Source organism: Schistosoma mansoni, chromosome 1 (genome assembly GCF_000237925.1).
Source record: "Schistosoma mansoni strain Puerto Rico chromosome 1, complete genome".
Classification (NCBI taxonomy): Eukaryota; Metazoa; Platyhelminthes; class Trematoda; order Strigeidida; family Schistosomatidae; genus Schistosoma; species Schistosoma mansoni.
This window is the reverse complement of record NC_031495.1, coordinates 54,891,629-54,911,078: the sequence shown is the minus strand read 5'-3', so window position 1 is coordinate 54,911,078 and position 19,450 is coordinate 54,891,629. Positions and strand designations below refer to the sequence as shown.

The 19,450-nt window shown below is 36.0% G+C and overlaps 2 protein-coding genes across 3 annotated transcripts in view; one reads left to right on the top strand and one right to left on the bottom strand.

Annotated features, from left to right (window-relative positions):
* Positions 1-8,489, top strand: part of Smp_156450.1 (hypothetical protein) — a gene marked incomplete at its 5' end in the record, with an annotated part of 28,223 nt that extends 19,734 nt beyond the window's left edge. Inside the window, 4 exons of the mRNA XM_018794897.1 lie at positions 291-752; positions 5,762-5,954; positions 6,114-6,240; positions 7,703-8,489. Coding sequence (XP_018649264.1) covers positions 291-752; positions 5,762-5,954; positions 6,114-6,240; positions 7,703-7,724 — 804 coding nt within the window. The 3' untranslated portion in view covers positions 7,725-8,489. The remainder of the gene's footprint in view (positions 1-290; positions 753-5,761; positions 5,955-6,113; positions 6,241-7,702) is intronic.
* Positions 8,490-9,738: 1,249 nt separating this feature from the next.
* Positions 9,739-18,072, bottom strand: Smp_063650.3 (the record flags this gene model as incomplete). Of its 2 annotated transcripts, XM_018794895.1 has the most annotated exons (6): positions 17,824-18,072; positions 17,681-17,782; positions 17,354-17,633; positions 14,919-15,048; positions 11,948-12,229; positions 9,781-9,911 (listed from the first exon to the last, which is right to left on the bottom strand). In XM_018794895.1, coding segments are annotated over exons 1-6 (927 nt in total). In that variant the 5' UTR covers positions 17,826-18,072. The 2 variants fall into 2 exon arrangements, with proteins under 2 accessions (XP_018649263.1, XP_018649262.1); XM_018794896.1 differs by having other exon boundaries at positions 9,739-9,911; positions 17,681-18,072.
* Positions 18,073-19,450: the final 1,378 nt, after the last annotated feature.

Here is a 19,450-nt window from a genome sequence, read left to right as displayed (position 1 = left end):
TCATTTGGTCCTAGTTATCAGGTGGACGTTCTCAAGGCCAGTTTAGCGTCGCTCAAAGATCGTCCATAAATTATAGTCTCACCGTGATGATGATTTACTGTAACAGAATTTCAATCTAATCGATATTGGTTTGCTTTTCATTAGTTGTAACTGGTGACTGCATCCTCAACAAATATGTGAATTAATTTCTTCTGCACACTTTAATTTATGTATGCTCTCACTAACTCTTGTAAAATAATATCACTGGATGATTTGGCAATTGTTTTTTTTCTATTTTTGACTTCATAAAGGAGAAAACAGAAGGAAAAGAAGCAGAGGAAGAGGAGAATGATCAGAACTATGAGTTGAAGCCACGATTTATTGATTGTCCTGAGGATATTGCATTCTGTGAAGCTTTAGATAAAATGATTGCCGAAGCATTGTTGTCATCTACATCAGGGAGTAATAGTAGTAGTGTCAGTGGTACAGTTACTAGTGTAACCAGCACTATGAATGTTAGTACTGATACAAATCCTGCGTCATCTCGGACTCTCAGTGTAAATGTTCTTCCTGCTCCAGAAATACTACAACTGGCAGCAGCAAAAAGTCGCTTAACAATGAAAGAAGGCGGCAGTTCATCGACAAATAATGTTAGCCAGCAAGCGACTAATCATCATAACTGTACCATTCATTCTGTGCCGAAATCTAATGAAGATAACTTAAAAATTAATAATTCGGATACACTGTCAGCTGTAAATGGTGAAGATAATCAGGTATGTAACATTTTATGCATAATACTGAAGTGTGTTTATCACTCCGCCTGTAGCTCTTCTAGAGTTACTGCCGGTCCCAAGCCCGGGTAAAGGAGGAGGGTTGGGCATGGGATCAACGAACCTATCCTGCAGAAAAACTAACTCGCTCAAAAACGCTTACCAGAAAAAATAATTCAAACCATTTAAACTCTGCCCTGGGAGTTGAAGGAATAATTATGACGTCTCATGATGAAAGCCGAAATTCTTCGGAAGTCACGAGACCGATGCATCTTCTAACAACCAGAGCAACACTCTTTATAGGTACATGGAACGTCCGGACAATGTGGGAGACAGGAAGGACCAGCCAAATAGCAATGGAAATGAGGAGATACAACTTGGCAGTACTCGGAATCAGCGAAACCCATTGGACACAAACTGGACAACAAAGGCTAGGTACAGGAGAGATGCTGCTGTACTCCGGTCACGAAGGGGAAAATGCTCCACACACTCAGGGAGTTGCTCTAATGCTGTCCAAAGAAGCACGAAATTCACTTGTGGGATGGGAGTCTCATGGACCCAGGATAATCAAAACATCATTCAGAACAAAGAAGCAAGGGATCACAATGAATGTTATCCAATGTTATGCACCCACCAATGATAGCAACGACGATGATAAAGATCAGTTCAATGAAAGGCTGCAATCAATTATAGAGAAGTGCTCACGAAAGGACCTCACCATCCTGATGGGAGATCTAAATGCTAAAGTTGGAGTGGACAATACAGGATATGAAGATGTAATTGGACGACATGGATTAGGAGAGAGAAATGAAAATGGGGAGAGACTTGCAAACCTATGTGCATTCAACAAATTGGTTATAGGCGGCACAATATTCCCACACAAGCGCATACACAAAGCTACATGGATCTCACCGGACCAAACCACAGAGAACCAGATAGATCACATCTGTATCAACAAAAAATTCCGAAGATCAATGGAAGATGTGAGAACCCGGAGAGGAGCTGACATAGCTTCAGATCACCACTGGCTGGTTGTGGCCAAGATGAGACTGAAGCTAAAGAAACACTGGACAACTGGACAAACAGCACTACAAAGGTTCAATACAGCCTTCCTTCGAGATACTGACAAGCTCCATGAATTCAAGATAACTCTCAACAACAGTTTCCAAGCTCTACAGGATCTACTGAATGAACAAGAAACTACTCTGGAGGACAACTGGAAAGGGATAAAAGAAGCACTAACTTCGACGTGTCAGGAGGTTCTTGGTCCTAAGAAGCATCATCACAAGGAATGGATCTCTATGGGAACCCTGGACAAAATTCAAGAAAGGAAGAACAAGAAACTAGCAATTAACAACAGCAGAACACGAGCAGAGAAAGTCAAAGCACAAGCAGACTACGCAGAAGCAAACGGGGAAGTGAAGAAAAGCATTAAAGCCGACAAGCAGAAATACATGGAGAACTAGCAACGGCGGCGGAAAAAGCTGCAAGTGAAGGGAATATGAGACAAGTATATGATACAATGAAGAAATTGGCAGGAAGATATAGCAAACCAGACAGACCAGTCAAGGACAAAGAAGGTAAGACAATCACTGAGATTCAAGAACAGAGGAAAAGATGGGCAGAATACTTCGAGGAACTGCTGAATAGACCAGCCCCATTGAATCCACCGAACATCGAAGCAGCACACACTGACCTTCCTATAGATGTCGCTCCACCAACGATCGAAGAAGTCAAGATGGCCATCAGACAAATCAAAAGTGGGAAGGCGGCAGGACCTGACAATATACCAGCAGAAGCACTGAAGTCAGACATTGAAATAACTGCAAACATGCTTCACCTTCTATTCAAGAAGATTTGGGAAGAGGAACAAGTGCCAATGGACTGGAAAGAAGGATATCTCATCAAGATACCAAAGAAAGGAGATCTGAGCAAATGTGAAAACTACAGAGGCATCAGTTTGTTATCAGTACCAGGAAAAGTTTTCAACAGAGTGCTGCTGAATCGGATGAAAGACGCAGTAGACGCCGAACTTAGGGATCAACAGGCTGGATTCCGTAAGGATAGGTCGTGCACAGACCAGATTGCGACACTACGGATCATCGTTGAACAATCAGTTGAGTGGAACTCATCACTATACGTCAACTTCATTGACTATGAGAAGGCGTTTGACAGCGTGGACAGGAGAACATTATGGAAACTTCTTCGACACTATGGAGTTCCTGAAAAGATTGTCAACATTATCCAAAACTCATACGATGGACTACAGTGCAAAGTCATGCATGGAGGACAGCTGACAGATGCATTTCCAGTAAGGACCGGAGTCAGACAAGGCTGTCTACTTTCCCCATTCCTCTTCCTTCTAGTGATTGACTGGATTATGAAGAATTCGACATCTGAAGGGAAATACAGAATACAATGGACTTCTCAGAATCAATTAGATGATTTGGACTTCGCAGATGACCTAGCCCTCCTCTCTCATACACACGAACAAATACAGATGAAGACAACTAGTGTAGCAGCAGTCTCTGCATCGATAGGCCTCCACATTCACAGAGGAAAAAGCAAGATTCTCAAATGCAACACGGAGAACACCAACCCAATCACACTTGATGGCGAAACTCTGGAAGAGGTGGAAACATTCAAGTACCTGGGAAGCATCGTTGATAAACAAGGAGGATCGGATGCAGACGTAAAGGCGAGGATTGGCAAAGCAAGGGCAGCATTTCTACAGTTGAAGAACCTATGGAACTCAAAACAACTCTCAACTAATTTCAAGGTCAGAATCTTTAATACGAACGTCAAGACAGTCCTACTGTATGGAGCTGAAACGTGGAGAACTACTACATCCATCATCAGGAAGGTACAAGTATTTATAAACAGTTTTCTACGCAAAATACTCAACATCCATCGGACGGATACTATCAGCAACAGCGTTTTATGGGAGAGGACAAACCAGCTTCCAGCTGAAGAAGAAATTAGGAAAAGACGTTGGAAGTGGATCGGACATACATTAAGGAAATCACCAATGTGCATCACGACTCAATCCCTAACTTGGAATCCGGAAGGGAAGCGGAAAAGAGGAAGGCTAAAGAACACACTACGCCGGGAAATAGAAGCAGATATGAAAAGGATGAACAGCCACTGGAAAGAACTGGAAAGGAAGGCTCAGGACGGAGTTGGATGGAGAATGCTGGTGAGCGGCCTATGCTCCTCGACGAGGGGTAACAGGCGTAAGTAAGTAAGTAAGTTTATCACCTAAAATCATATGTCTGAAATACTTCGTCAATAATGGACCGAGTTGTGTGCAAATGTAGTCAGTTAAGACTGCAGTTTTAAGATGAAGAGATACACTAACGTACTCAGGAAGTATAATTTTAGTGTAATATTATTGTGATCAATTTTAAACTGTCTGAAATGGGCTCTGTTTCTGTCAGTTTTTAACACTATATCTTTTAGACTGTATAAGTTAAGTTCACTACTTTGAACGAGGATCATTGCATTATGTTTTAAAGCACGTCGAATATCACGTGACAAGATGGCTAATCAGAAAACCGACGTCTGTGACTGTGTCCATATGCTAAACCAATGATATGTCAAACAGCACTAGTAGCCATGGGTCAACTCTGAATCCTCATCAGTCCTCTGTATAGCAGCTTCTCGCCTAGCCCAACCTGTTCAGTCCTCAAAACAAATTTCAGCCTCTACTATATGAATCGTATATTTCAGACACGTGGTTTTTATACAAACCACATCACATCATCAAATGAGAAATAATTACCACAAATAGAAAGTTGTTGTGAGTACAAGAGATTGTAACTGCTAAATTGGGAATAAGTCGGGGATGGTAAATCGTATAACAGTAGCCAATAGTCAAATGAAAGCTTGCGGTATATATATATATATATATATATATATATATATATATATATATATAATCTAGTTACTTAATAATTATCCAACAAGAATATATGTAATAATTGTCCGTAAATAATTCCTAGCAATTACCATTCACTTATCCCTCGTTCGGATGTAGCACACTTTAAATTAATTCTCATTAAGTTGGAAACAAAACGAAGGGTGAAATATTGCCGGCTAATGATAGACGGGTGCTAATATTCGGACGAGAAAACTGATCAACCGATCACAAACTTAATTTACTGGCTTGTAAACGTATACGCACATTTGCCACCCTGATAAGCATTCAAATTTACTGTCCCCATTTATAGAACTGCTGTAAATCAAAAACTACATTGTTAAGGAGAAATCCATTCAAATCTTAATGCTGAAATCCCATTCTCACTTGACTTGAAATAGTGTCATGCTAAGAAGATACATGAGTGTTTGTATGTATTTCAGAATTGATGTCTCGTTTTGCTATGTTTGCAAGCTCTTAATTTCAAACAGGAAATGTTCGCAGTAAAATGTTTTCGTTATTTATGCCTCTTTCGTCTGGTGCCCCTTTGTACCAATATTTATGTGTTTAAATAAATAAATTTTTAACGAGTTCTTTCGTCTACTACTTATTATCCTATTCATTTGGGCACTGTAATTTTGTGTAAGTGCCGTGTTAGTTCTTTTACTCGGCATGTTACTGATGAAACAGCACCGTTAACCCAGTTGGTATTCTGGGCACTTTTAGTAAGTTATTCAACAAATAAGACTGTCTTATACCTAATATATAAGTTGTCATCGGTTCCAGTTCTCGTGTACATGTTTAAACGCTAACATTGAAATATCCATGTTTTGAAATTCTGTAGTCCTATAATATGGAACGTTTCCCGTAAATGGATTAATTTCTAGTTGACATTAATGATGCTAGAATAACCCATACTTATTCTGGTGCGTTAATGTAATCAGTATTATGGCACAAAGTTTATTATCAAATCTGTTGTACTTTGATTTGTTTCTCTAAGCCTATCACGTCATCCTCACATGTGATTTTGCTGCTGAACATTACACTTGTTAAAGCTTTTGTCAATCTCATAACTGTTTTTCTTTTACTATTTCAGAATACTGTTCCCTTTACACTAGTTTCGCGTCGTGGAAATAAACCTCATCTAATTCCATTGGCAGTCCCTAACTCAGTTCAATTTGCAGCGCGTTATATTCAAGCTGCAGCTGCCGAGAGAGAAGAAAGGGCTCGCATGAAACAACTGGTGCTTGAAATGCATGAAGCTCAGAAAGAAGAAGAAATGGAATGGGGTTAGTCAGTAGTAGCTTAGATGGCTCTTTTTTAAATCCAAATCTAGATTCCATGCATTTATTGTTACAGTCGTTTTGTAACATATTCCCTTGTATAACAGTTTGAGTTCTGTTGTATTATTGATAAAAGTTTACAATATTTGACTTTTTTATTACTAGGTCATTACGGCGGTCCAGATGCCGTTTTGGCTCATCAATTCCCCATCAATGTGAATCGTGATCGCTGGGTAAAGTATAATCATCCAAAAGGTGCACCAGATGCTGATGTAGTTTTTGGAACACACAGGTAACTTAAATTTCCACCACTATGTCATCGTTGCATTCTGCGTGAGAAAATAAATATACTCACCATTTTATAACGATAGTCTTTTATCTTTGAATTGTTACTCTAAGACTATTGCGGGAATATTGTTACATTTTTATTGTAGTGATTTAATACTTGTTAACATAATTTCAACTGTTGAAATTTGTTTTAAATGAATCAAGTAGTTTGTTTGTCTATGTAATTTGGTTACCGATAGATATTTGTTGGTTGGTGAACCAGTTTTCGTCGTTATCTATCTGGATTTCTGAACTCATCGCTCATGAAAGATTAGATGGCTCCCATTTTATTTTGAGAAATAGGGATTTCTCGCTCGTATTTCATCCAGTGGTAGGAATATGAAAGCACCGTATTCACTTAAAAGTGAATTGAACTACTAGCAATTATATTAAGTAGTATACACAAATAACTATATATATATATTATGGTTAGGAAATTAGTTAATTAGCTTGTCTACTGTCGCATTCTCAGTAAACAATGAACCGCAGGATTTCACACGCTCTTTGTAAACAGTATTACTAAGCTTGTATAAAAGGTAACTGGACCTACTAGCTGTTGATGATTTTAATGAGATATTTTATTGTTGCATACTACCTACTGTTGCTTCCACTGCTTGGCAACACAAAGTGCAATATACCCCAACGTCCAGATACGAGAGCGGAATTGAAGGTCGGAATAGTGACACAATAAACCGTGTTTCCATAGTAACAGATATGGCCTTGGGACATATCATTTAGAATATGCAAATGACATTGTCGTACTTGATGTTGAGGCTGGGCAAAAGAGATAATTATATTATTTCGACTTCTTTGCTATCCATCTTCTTAGTTTCATCTTAGTGTTGGGCTTTGATGTCAAGTTGGGCCATGAAAAATCTCTATCGTATTGTACGTTATGATTGGCTGATTTGAAGAATATAGCAAATTATGGGTGAAATATGATTCCGCAATGTTACCGAGATGTTCTTGTTAATTAAAATAACTATGTATTAGTAAGAGTAATGAACAGATAATTTGAGGCATCCTAAACCAATAAGTACGTTAGTGTTTCAAGTTTCTGAAAATTAAGGTATTTTGAAAACTGTTTTATGGCTAACTTGAAAGAAAAGGTTTATAGCTTTTGGGATATTATCATCTGTTGATGTGTTTGTTAATCGAACGTGGTTGTAAATGTGACTCCAGATGCAGAGATGTGTCCCTAAAACGGTTAAATAAGACAATGTTTAGTTTACTCTAGCATTATTTTAAATTAACAAGAGCAAGAACAAAATTTTTTGAGCTCATTTTATTCTGCTCAAAATTAACTCTCCATCTCTTATATAAGATTGCTAGTAAACATTAGTTCAGTGATCCACGTAAAAATTAACGATCATACATACAAATTTGTTGTTAAATATTTGTCTTTATTCACTCTGTTTTCTTGACAGTCAAAAACGATGTGCCAATTAATGAGCGTATCCTGTTAGAAAGACTTATTAATCATGGATCATCTGTTTCAAAAAATGGGACAATTTGAAATGGGAGAAATTATGGATTGTTCGATATTCAACGAATCATCCTTGTGTGTGTTGCACAGCATTCTATGGGCATAGCATGTGTGCAAGTATGTTGAGATGCAGTTTTGATCAGTTGAACAGACAAGATGTTTTAAAATGTAATCAATAAAAGAAATATATATATTTAAGTTTTTTTTCTCTTTCCTCGATTTCTTCTTCATTTTCCAATTGTTTTATAAAAAGAAAGTTTAAAAAATACTTCTTATTGATAAGTTTGATAGAAATACAAATCACATAATAAAACAAGACTGGATTTTAGAAGTATGAACTTTTCGGATTTCTACTTGTTTAGTGTATGTGCTCATGTTCTCCTTAAGTTAATTATTGTACTGTTTGATTCAGTTTGCTTTTTACTCTCTTCTTATTTAAGAAATAACCAAATTATTATCATCCTTTGAAAAGTCTAGATAGCGATTGCTATGTTGTTGTTTATCTTTCACTAACTATTATGCTGCGATTTTCACATTCAGCAAGAACTGCTACATTCTCATTCTTTGTCCATATCGCAACGTTTTGTCATTCAAAGATACATTTGTCTTATTTCTCGTATAAGCTGTGTTCTTTTCAAACTTATAATGGTTCATTACGAACAATTCTCTTGATAATTTTCGAAGAGCTTAGGCATGTCGTGGTGTTGAAAAAGAAAATATTCTTTGTTCACGTCATGTTTTTCTCATAATAAATTGAGGGGCGAAACTTGTTCACGTTCAGTTTCGCGATCAGTATGTACAAAAATATCAACTTACTAAATTTACGGACCATCGTGGACATGTTGGAGACTGATGTTTCATCCAGCGAGTTGTGTCAAAGTATATAGTTTTAGACAGTAGGATGTATCGCTTTGTCAACTCTTATTAGTTAGGAATAGGTTTCATGTAACAGACCATGTTGTCGATGATGACTTACATCAGCAAGAACCATTTCATAAGGATACTGTCCGTTTGGCTAAGAAGTGATTTAGTTGTTACAGTTTCTAGGTGGAATTGTTCGCAAACGATAGCTCATTTTATTCGCTAGACTAACATCATTCATTTTGAATTTTTGGTAGATCATACAATCACTGACTTTTTGATTCAGCCAGGTTAATATATTCCTGGTTGGTTTATTTTAGTGTTCTTATAAGACATTTGTTTCGTAAACATCCAGCCGCGCTATTCAAAATCTAATGCAATACATCCAAGTGTGCACATTGTTCTGCTCTAGTCGTGATTATTGGAGTATGTACTGGTTAGACCTAGGAATTCCCTGGTTCACATATAACAATCGATACCACTACAGAAATATCTTACTTGTTAGGTTATATTTTACTTGTCTTCAAGCCTCTGAACAACTTCAGTATAATGCACTTCCTTAAGTAGATGGGTGTCAATTTATCCATCACTAGAAAACCAAAAGATATCCTATGTAGTGAAGTTAATTTCAATCGGACTTAACAGTATGGGTGACGTTTTATTGCGTGTGACCTACCGGATTCGATCTCAGGTTTGTTGTGTGACAATCACATTTGAACTTATATATTACCAGGAAAATATAAAACAATAACGACCAGAATTGTATCATGTTGTTTTACTGTGGAATACTGTTGGAGTTAAAGTGGTAACAAACTGACCAAGTCGATATAATCTCTGTTAAACTCAGAGCAACTGTTTAGCATAATCACCCGAATAGCATGCATCCTTATTAGAAAAGCTAACATCTTTCTCGCAGGATACAGATCATAATGACTGATACAAACCCCAGTAACACAACTTCCGAACCTGGTATAGGAACCTTTCTCAGTCAAAACAGTATTTATGATAAACATACCATCTGTTACACACAATATTCCAAGTCTCAAATAACCAATGACTAACTTTGGTATTTTGCATTTACAGTATCATAACTTTGTACAAAAACTGATCAACTTTGAAAGGAAATAAATTTTCTTTAAACAAGAAAAATAAGTGAAATCATAGTGGTAATTCATCTGGTCTTATGGCAAGTCTGACATCTTCAGGAAATAGTTCACTGGCTCTTGAGTGCATTGCACGATAAGTACATGTGATAGTAGCCTCAGCACATCCCGCCACATCACCGATTTCTACAAAGAAAATTATCACATTGTTTACTAACAGATAATAATTGAATTTAATATAACGTTCGGGTACATGTTTTGAGAATTCTTATCTATGCTGCAACCTGAGAGTATCGTCGATAACATAAAGTGGTCAATATTTGTGTCATTTTGTCTACTTTTGCCAAGCCTAAGCTATTGTAACTGGTAATCGCTTTTTTTCAAATATAAAAAAGATGTGCTGAACGATTACTCGTTACAATGCTAAGTTAAATGACAGTTGGATTCCAAGCACCAGATTTTAATGAACATTTATTCGTTTACAAATGAGAACTACCATATATGTATTTAGTACAAGACATCTTATTTTATAGACCTTGATTGGCAATCAAAACCCTTTTATTTATTGATTTGGACACAAATATTGGTATAAAGGGGCACCAAATACATATGCGCCACACAAGTCACTTGATTTGTACGTGGGCTGTGATACTGCCCGGGTGCCCAGACCGAAGCAGGTGATTTTCTTAGGGAGCCACACCCGGAGCCTTCGACCTAATGGTCTGATCCATAAGACAGTGGAGCAACGTTAGGAGATGCAGTCCCACGGTAGCCGGTGACCAGTAATTGGTTCATACACCATTTGTTCCTTCAGGATCTTGGAGTCCATGTGCACCATTGGTTTGGAATCAGGGTTTTCCAACTCCCCTATGTGCCCACTAACTCAGTTAAAGCGCTGGAATTTCGCCCTCTCAACACCCGCACCACGAGAAGGCAGTGAGTAGGACTTCCCTGTCAGTAATTGTATGCACGTGGCCATGTGAGAGAGAGAGAGCTGAATCTCCATCATACCAGGGCATTTGGGGGCTACTATTTCAACCCAATAATTATGTTTGCTATCTTCACTTAAATGAGTAACACTTACTACTGATTGCATTTATAGCCTACCAGTCAGTTCGTATTTCTTCTGATGTAAATCTATGAACATATAATTTTCGTGAACGCTGCTGGCGAAAATTGAACTATGTTCACGACAAAACGATTAATCGTAAACCGAAACAGTTATCGAATTAATGATTTAAGGATGTATTGATTATATATACCTGTAATATTTTTACCAAGACGTAATTCTGTAGCATATCGGTTTCTATCACTCGGATTATTTTACAGAACATGAGAGTAGACAATGAAAACAATCACATATTCTTTGTTTTGTTAGCGAAAATAAAATGTGTTAATTCAACTCTGTATAAATACATAAACATTTTAACTTCTTTTTAAAATCTAGAAATATTAGCTTAATATACTAATATTCGTCAATATTTGAACGAATAGTTTGACAGGAATCGGGCTCCAAGTATATAAGACATTATTTTTGAAAATTGTTTGAAATAATCTTTGAGATTGAAATTTAAATAAATCCGAGGTTCCGCCCAGTAAACTTGTCTGAACTTCTTCAACGTAATAGTCAAGATTAAAATTATCAAAGAATATTTAATATTCAACAATCAAGTCAAATCTACGTTAAATGCTTATCCAATCATGTTCAGATGTTGACTTTAGTAAGTAGGATAAACATGAATCAGTAAGATGTGAATCATGTGAAAAGTTCACAAATGAGTGGTTTTATGTATATATCTGTATATGTGTAAGTTCATGTTATTAATAGTTGATATTAAGTGTTAATTTTCATTTTGTTTATGAGAAGAACAAAAGTGAAAATTGAAAATATTTTCGAAACGTCAATATGTATGTAAAATGAGAATCATCAAATATTTAATTGTAATGATAAAATATGCAAACTAATTTCTATCAGAATAACTATGTATATGAAACAGACAGATTGGATAGACATATGGTCCAAATACTTGTTGATAACCATTTACTAAGGATTGGATAGTTGAATACCTCTTGAAGAAGTTCAGACAAGTTTGCTAAACGAAATGTTGAAATTGTTTAAATTTCAATCGCTGAAATTATTTCAAATAAAATTTTTCACAAATAAGTATGATAATTCTGAAAAAACTGTACTAACAGTAAGTGAAGAAAACAGTGGTAATTACCTCGTTTTTCTTTACGATAACCTAATGCATAAGCTGCCATGTAAATGGCTGCGGCTGCCACCGAAACTGGGCTACGACCAGCAACTAAATTTAAGTTGAGAGCTCTTCTAGCAACCACATTTGCAACTCTTTGAACAGCAATATTCAAATTGAGATTACCACAGAATCTAGACATGAAGTCTTCAACTGTAACTGATTGTACATTTGTTTCAAGTATTTTTAGAATCTTTTTAAAAACTTTTCCTATTTCCTTCTTTGAAACTCGTGACACAGCGCATACTTCTAAAAGAACAGAAAATGTGAATCATTTTTATTAATAAACGAGTCATAATAATTAATATGACGGGATGAAAATGCAAAATTACATTGCTAAATCATCGTAATTCTTGTTTAATATTACTTTCATTTCTAATTCTATACAATTATTCAGTATAATATTCGTTTCATTTTTTAGTGTGCTATTTTATTTATTATAACAATGATTTACTTCAGTTTGATGTTTATTCAAGACACGATATTCTTGTATGAAATTAATATGAACTAGGTTCAGCATGACATGAAATGTCCGATTTTGTTATAATTTCATATACCTAATTTTTTACTAAGTAATGATTAAATATGCGTATAAATCGATATATAAATGAGTGCATTTTTAATTAGAATTGTCGTCACGTTTTGGGATGAATAAATCTTTACTTATATCAGTCTTAGTGTTCTTACTTCCTCGGAACTGTAATGGTTCCTCGTATTTAAATTATAAGTACCAAGACATATTGATAAAACAATAAAAAATAAAAGTTTGAATTCATACATCAATAAAACTACGATTTCAAAATCAAGATAATGATTGATTAGAAATGGGAAGCTGAAATAATTAGTCTCTAATATTTAAACATCACGTAGGCCCAACTAATTCGTCTAATTTTTTTTTAATTAACTGCTCTATTCCGACTTCTACTTCCAAAACTAAAGTACATGACTTAATACTTGTCTTAGTAGGATAATACTGATGTCCGTTTACTAGTATTTACATAACAGGTGCATTAAAAATCAATTTATTTAGTTACAGTATACGGGTTCTAATACAATAGGTCACCAAAGGGAAAGCACCGCACAAAGGAAGTGGTAATATTGTGAAGGAAGAAGATAAAGGCAGTGGAATAAACGAAGTAAATAGAAAGTAGTTAATAAGAGATAGAGTCTAGTTAAAAATGCAAACAATAAAGACATTCTTCAGTTAAGGAAGATCACCTAAATTTTGTTGAGAATTTAGTGAATAACTACAAAAGGACTTCGGTTGATTTTGATCTTAAGTTATATATTATAACGCCTCAAGCAAGTGAGTTGTATGATCACTGGGTATTCGTAAGAAATGACCAAGCCAACGAGCTCGGTGTTTCAAGATGACACTAATTAAATTATCGTCATTGGGCCCGATTACACATGGCTGAACCTGGGTACTACTGATGCAGTGTCCCAAAAAGATCTCAGAAATTCTTTAAAGACAACTATGGTCGAATACATATGATAGTGAATAATTGTGAAGTGGAGTATCAAATGAAGATTAGTAGTGCTGGGACTTCCCAATTCCTTAAAAATGTCTGGTGAAAAATCTGCCTCCTGTATCTCTTTGTGGTATAATGAGCAAGAGTATGCCAAATTTGGTACTTCGTAAATAAATATTTATTGTGTTGTATATTTTTTCATCTGCTTGTTTGTATTTCTAAAGATAGTTCTAGTACGAAACAAGCTTTAATAAAAGTAAGCTACTTGCCGTTGAGTAATCCTATACACATTTATTTACTTCCTTTTTAGAAGAATCAACTATTATCATGCTTTAATTTATGTAACTAAAACGGCACAATTCAATGGTACTAAAATCTGGAAAATTAAAAGTATATTTTAACTCTTATTCTCAAATTAGAAAACTGATTTATTCACAGTACGAGCATTACATTAATCACACACATGCACAAATAACATATCACACAGAAGTGTTCCCGACCTGAATTACATAACATTATTATGACCAGATTTCTTTGTATATAATAGATATTTAACTTATTTGTCGTACTGTGTGCGTTTATGTTTGGTTGAAGAAATTGTTTATTATCCGAGGCAATTAACAGTAAGTCGTGAGATATTACAAAATACATTGCAATTTTATTTTTTAAAAATGATAATCAGTCAGTCAGTCTTACATACCAAGGAACCTAGTACATACATGGGTGGGTCCAAGTTACCACACCACGTCAGCACAGCGATAGCAGAGTAGTATAAGTAGTAATAGCATTAGCGATAACAGAAAACAATAGGTACAGAAGATATAATCCGATAAATGGATTCGTAGAATAAATCTTTTTTAAAAAAGATTAGGTAACTTAGGATCCGAGGGAAAAAACAGTGAATGTACATGCGCCATTGCGAACAACTTTGATAATTTCGTGATGATTGATGGCAATTAATAGTTTTAAACTATGATTTGTGTTCATTGATATTCATCAAAAAGACTAAGAATAAAAATATATATGGGCGTTTCTAACTCAGTAACATATAGTTTATATTGATCATACAAGAAAACATCCCCATGCATGAGAACAAACAGCCTCCGAAAACATCCGTAGATAAATATAAATGGTTGATATGCTTGATAATTTAGTAATGCAAAAAGAGATTTACATTTGAACTTATAGTTTTATAAGTGTTAGTTAACTTTTTGGAACTTTAAATAGACTTTAACATATAAACATTAAAAGCAACGCTGATGCTTTTCATTTACTTATTAACATACAATGTGTAGTAATATTTCACACAATTCATGTGAGATATGTATTTAGCATAAAAAACCAGTAGAAAAATGCACTGAGTGAAATCCTTTCACTACATCTCCATGTTGTGTGTTTAACACTCAGTGATATTAAGTCTTATACCATAAAATAAATATCCGGCTGAAAACTTATTACACTGTCACCTTTGAAAGTCCGAGGGACACCCTCTTGACGGCAGGCCATGTAGAGGCAAGCAGTTGAGACAGCATCATTACTGCGACCTCGAAGATTTTTAGTCTCATGGACTTGTTTGAACAGCAAGTTAGCATGGTCCTGTAATATTTCAAAAAGATGATATGTAGGGAAAAAGAAACTTTGACTGCTTCCAACACAATTAGATAAAGCTTGTTTAAAACTGAGTTCTTAAGACGAAATTACATTAACATCTGAGTATCGATTTTGCAAAACTCTAAGTTGTTGAAATTCAATTACTATTCCAAGCACCATAACATTCTCAACATGAAGTTGTCGCTGTTTGATTAGCTATTTTCCTATTACAATACTTATTTTTAATACTGCAAGCTAAAACTAATATTTCGATTTAAATTAGTGATCACAGCAATTTCTGGAATACGCTCATCCGCTTTTCATTTGATGCATACATACCTAACCTCTCGAAGGAGATTTCTATTCACAGCCTACATCGCGGACTTCTAGAGGTAGTTAACGAAGATTGATTTTTCTTTAATGAGTAACAAAGAGACTTATCTTTTTATAAAATGGAATTATCAGGAATCCATACCATTTTGATAAAATTATTTTCGACTACAGTATTCGAGTTACTCAGAATGGGTTGCTTGATCACTGCTTCTTGGGTTTTGCTGAAATACTTATCGATGTTTATAAAAACTGAACATTAGAGTGGTGGTTGGAAATAAACTCTGGTAATTGTCAATTCAGTCATTTTTAGCACCCATTTGAAAATATAATCTTGAGATTAAGCACGGGCACTTTTGAATGCCAATTTTTTTCATGCATACTGATCCTGACTGATTCATACGGACAGTTAGTAGGAAGACCCGGATTAGAGGGGAAGTGAGGGATATAGTCAGGATCAATCCTATAATTAACATACAGTGACTGGTACGGTAATATGACATTACGATAACTTACCTAGTCATCAGTAAGATTTAGCAGTCTGTTTTTTCATAGTGATTTAAATACTTACAACACCACAATAACTGCAGTTAATCGCCAAAAATTTTTACCCTGTCAGAAAGTTATGACCACCATAAAATTTGACGAAATTTTTTACCATCAGAAATTGTCCCAACACATAAGCACAACAAGATGGAAGGTGATAAATTGTAATGTGTATCATATGTCTTGACTTTCCAAGATGATGAATGTTTACATCACCAAGTAACTAGCAATATTCACTCAGCACCCGACATCTGACTACAGCGTTGTTTACTTAGTTGTTCCACTACATGGGAGCAATACTTTGAAGGCATCCGTGGTCAAATGCTAGTAACCCACGAACGTACTCTAATCTAAGAGGGCACGTTTTAGTCATTAAGTAAAAAGGACTGTTGTATGATACATGGCCTTAGGTTGGTAGGCGGATATCTCCTTCGCATAAGTGATGTAAAAGACAATCAAGCTTTCAGAATCCGTACTGAGATTTATTCAGCCACAAACAAAATGGGGGGTAACGAAACTTCCAAGATAAGTAGTTCTTTTTAACTGTACAAAAAAACCCAGATGCTGATCAAACAACTTGATGGGTAGTGTTTTTTGATCTTTTCGCTAAGGAATTTATGCTGACAGATAACTGACATAAGTTAACATTTAGTTGTTAGAAAATCACTGACAACACTTATAGGCATGTCTGTTAACTCACTCGCTTTAAAAAGTAAAGCTAAGCTGGTTTTCTGTGTTTCAAGTACTACGTATTTATGATGAGTCAGTTCATCCAAGTGAAAACAGTTATCTGATGCCACGAATAGTATTTACAGACACATTGTACATTAATAATACAACATGAAGGATGGTTATGCTACACGACGTGAGCATATACAATTTACTTGTTACATGTATATTTTTTCCACCAGCAAGGCAGTTTTTATCCTGTACATAGGTGTTTTTCCAAGTGCATGTCTAACGAATAAAACTCCACGAACTGCATTTTTATGAACTATTAAATGGATTGGATCTACTTTAGGGTCTTATGGCACGTTATAAGAATACATTTTAACCACATAGTAGGATTCGACTACATTTCCTTGATTAAAAGTTTCGCGTTTAGTCCAATGAACATGTCAGACAACAGCAACGAGGAATCCTGTGATATACGACTGCATGAAATGAGATCGGTGTATTTTGCTGATCGATAAGTGGATGTTTTTGAGGGAAATTTCACAATTACTAGTAACAATGTCTAGACCAGTGTCAGAAATTTTCGCATACAAAAATGATGTTATCATCACAGTCGTGTATGTGTAGACGGCCTGAATACAAATGTCTAAGACTTCGTATTAACCTACAAAATAATTATGTTACGTAACAGTTTCATTTGGTTTCCAAGTATACATAGAAAACAATGCAGGCTTTTTGCGAAACTAGGAATGAAACTTACAGATATGCTTTTGGGGAGATTTAGATGTTCACCCATTTGACTGATTTCTCTGAACGCACTCAAAAGTACCCTATCAGGTGCAGAGATATTGCGACGGTTCCGGTACATTGGCTTCCCATGCTCATCAAGTTGTCGCGAGTCAGAAGGTGATGGACCACTGATCATAGTTGAGAGATCACCCCCATCTAGCAAGAAGTTTTCAGTAGCTCCTACTCGACACATATCTTTGGCGTTGGCATCATTAGAAAATGTGCGCCATTCAGACCCAACGTCAATCACTCTGCACGAAACGCATGGAGAAACTATTTTTACCGTGATAAAACATACCTATCAGCAACAACCAATCCACACATCGAGCAAACCATATCCCCAGCATGAGAATCTTCAATAAGAACTGCATATGGATGATACTTACACTCTAGATGACTCCTTTAGGAATGAGAAAGTTTATTAAACTCTGTAGCGTTTACATGGTATGTCAGATATTGTCTTGGCAGACACGATATGGTTAGTGATTGTCAGCTGTGAACACCTCAGGTCAACTGTGCTTCAACTAGAAACCTTTGGCAACTAAATAACTTCGCACTGCCCTTTGAAACGAAGCTCGGAACAGTTTGAGGAGAACCTCACAAATATTTTAACAGATAAGATATCAAAACAAGCAGCTGTGAAGGCCAGCTGCTTAATGAACAGGTTGGTTTAAAGGATAAACCTACCGCGGCCTTGACGGGCCGAAGTAAAAGGCGGGTATTTTGCGTTTGAACGACACTAGGTAACCCACTAGATCATATTCTAACTAGACTTCGTGGTATATGTACATTTGTAACCACCAGATAATTTGTAAATCACTCTTAATAATGACTAACTCAGACTATTGTTTGTTGCTTTACATCCTGAACCAAATTAGGATTTTCGTTTTGTTTTAGTGTTGCTTACCTATGGATAATAGCAGTACTATCACATCAGCTAGTTTCAATGCGGCTTCTGTAGACCTGGAAGTTACTTTTTGACTGGTCACTCGGTCGAAAGTTCCTCATTTAGACAGGATTCGGAAATCGCTTCATATGTTTTCAGTCTTCACTGTAGGATAGTTCAACCGACCTATAATAATCCCTGCAATTTGTAGTGTTGTAGTGATCTAGTCTCTTTTAATTTATCGACAAGTGCTGATATTATGTGTTTTAATTCAGAATCATGATAATCCACTATTTGATGCGAGAAGCAGAACTTCAGACGCAAGCGAATTTATCTCGGTTTTTAAACTTTCCTAGAATTTCCTCTCAGATGCTCAATCCTATATGGAAGGAAAAGATAACATATATTGGTGCTGAAATTATTGTTCATTGTAAAGTAGACCAGGATTAGATCACCCCATATCGTGCGTTAAGGTGGAAGAAATATTTTGAGGTGTCACAGTCTGTCTTCATAAGATAGACTAGAGTGACCATTTACCATTCCCCCTTGCCTCTAAACTCGTTCTGTCATATACGTCTCATACTTGAAACAAGGGTTTGTTGCTTGAATCTCACATTCCAAACAAGGCCTCATAAAAGTCAGATATAATATCTGAAAAGTTTCTTTGTCCAAGTAATGAAATGACTTGCGAATAGCCATTAAGATCTTGAAGCCTTTGGCAGTGGCTGCCTTACAGTTACCCGTAGTTTCGTGGTCGTTGCACAATATGACTACTAGGTCTTGGTGGTCTATTGCTTTGGGCGACACAGCTCCACATATTGTGCAGTAATATGAGTCGTCGCAGTTAGTTAATTTCATTACCACACTGTTGTTAGAATTTACTTCCAATGACCACCTGCCCATCCATGCAACCAATGAATTGAGATCATCCTGTAGTTATATTCTGTCTGACATAATGTGTATGAGTCTCCAAATCTTCATGTCATCGACAAAGAGTAGAACGAATGACTTTGCCATAATTAGATATTCGTTCTCTAGAGTATAAATATAGGACCAAGGACTGTATTTTGAGGAACTCCACTTTTAACTGGTTCCTACATTGAGAGAGCTCCATATATCCTTACCCGCTGTCTTCTATCACTGAGAAAGTCACTCATCCAGCCTATTGTTTCATAAAGGATT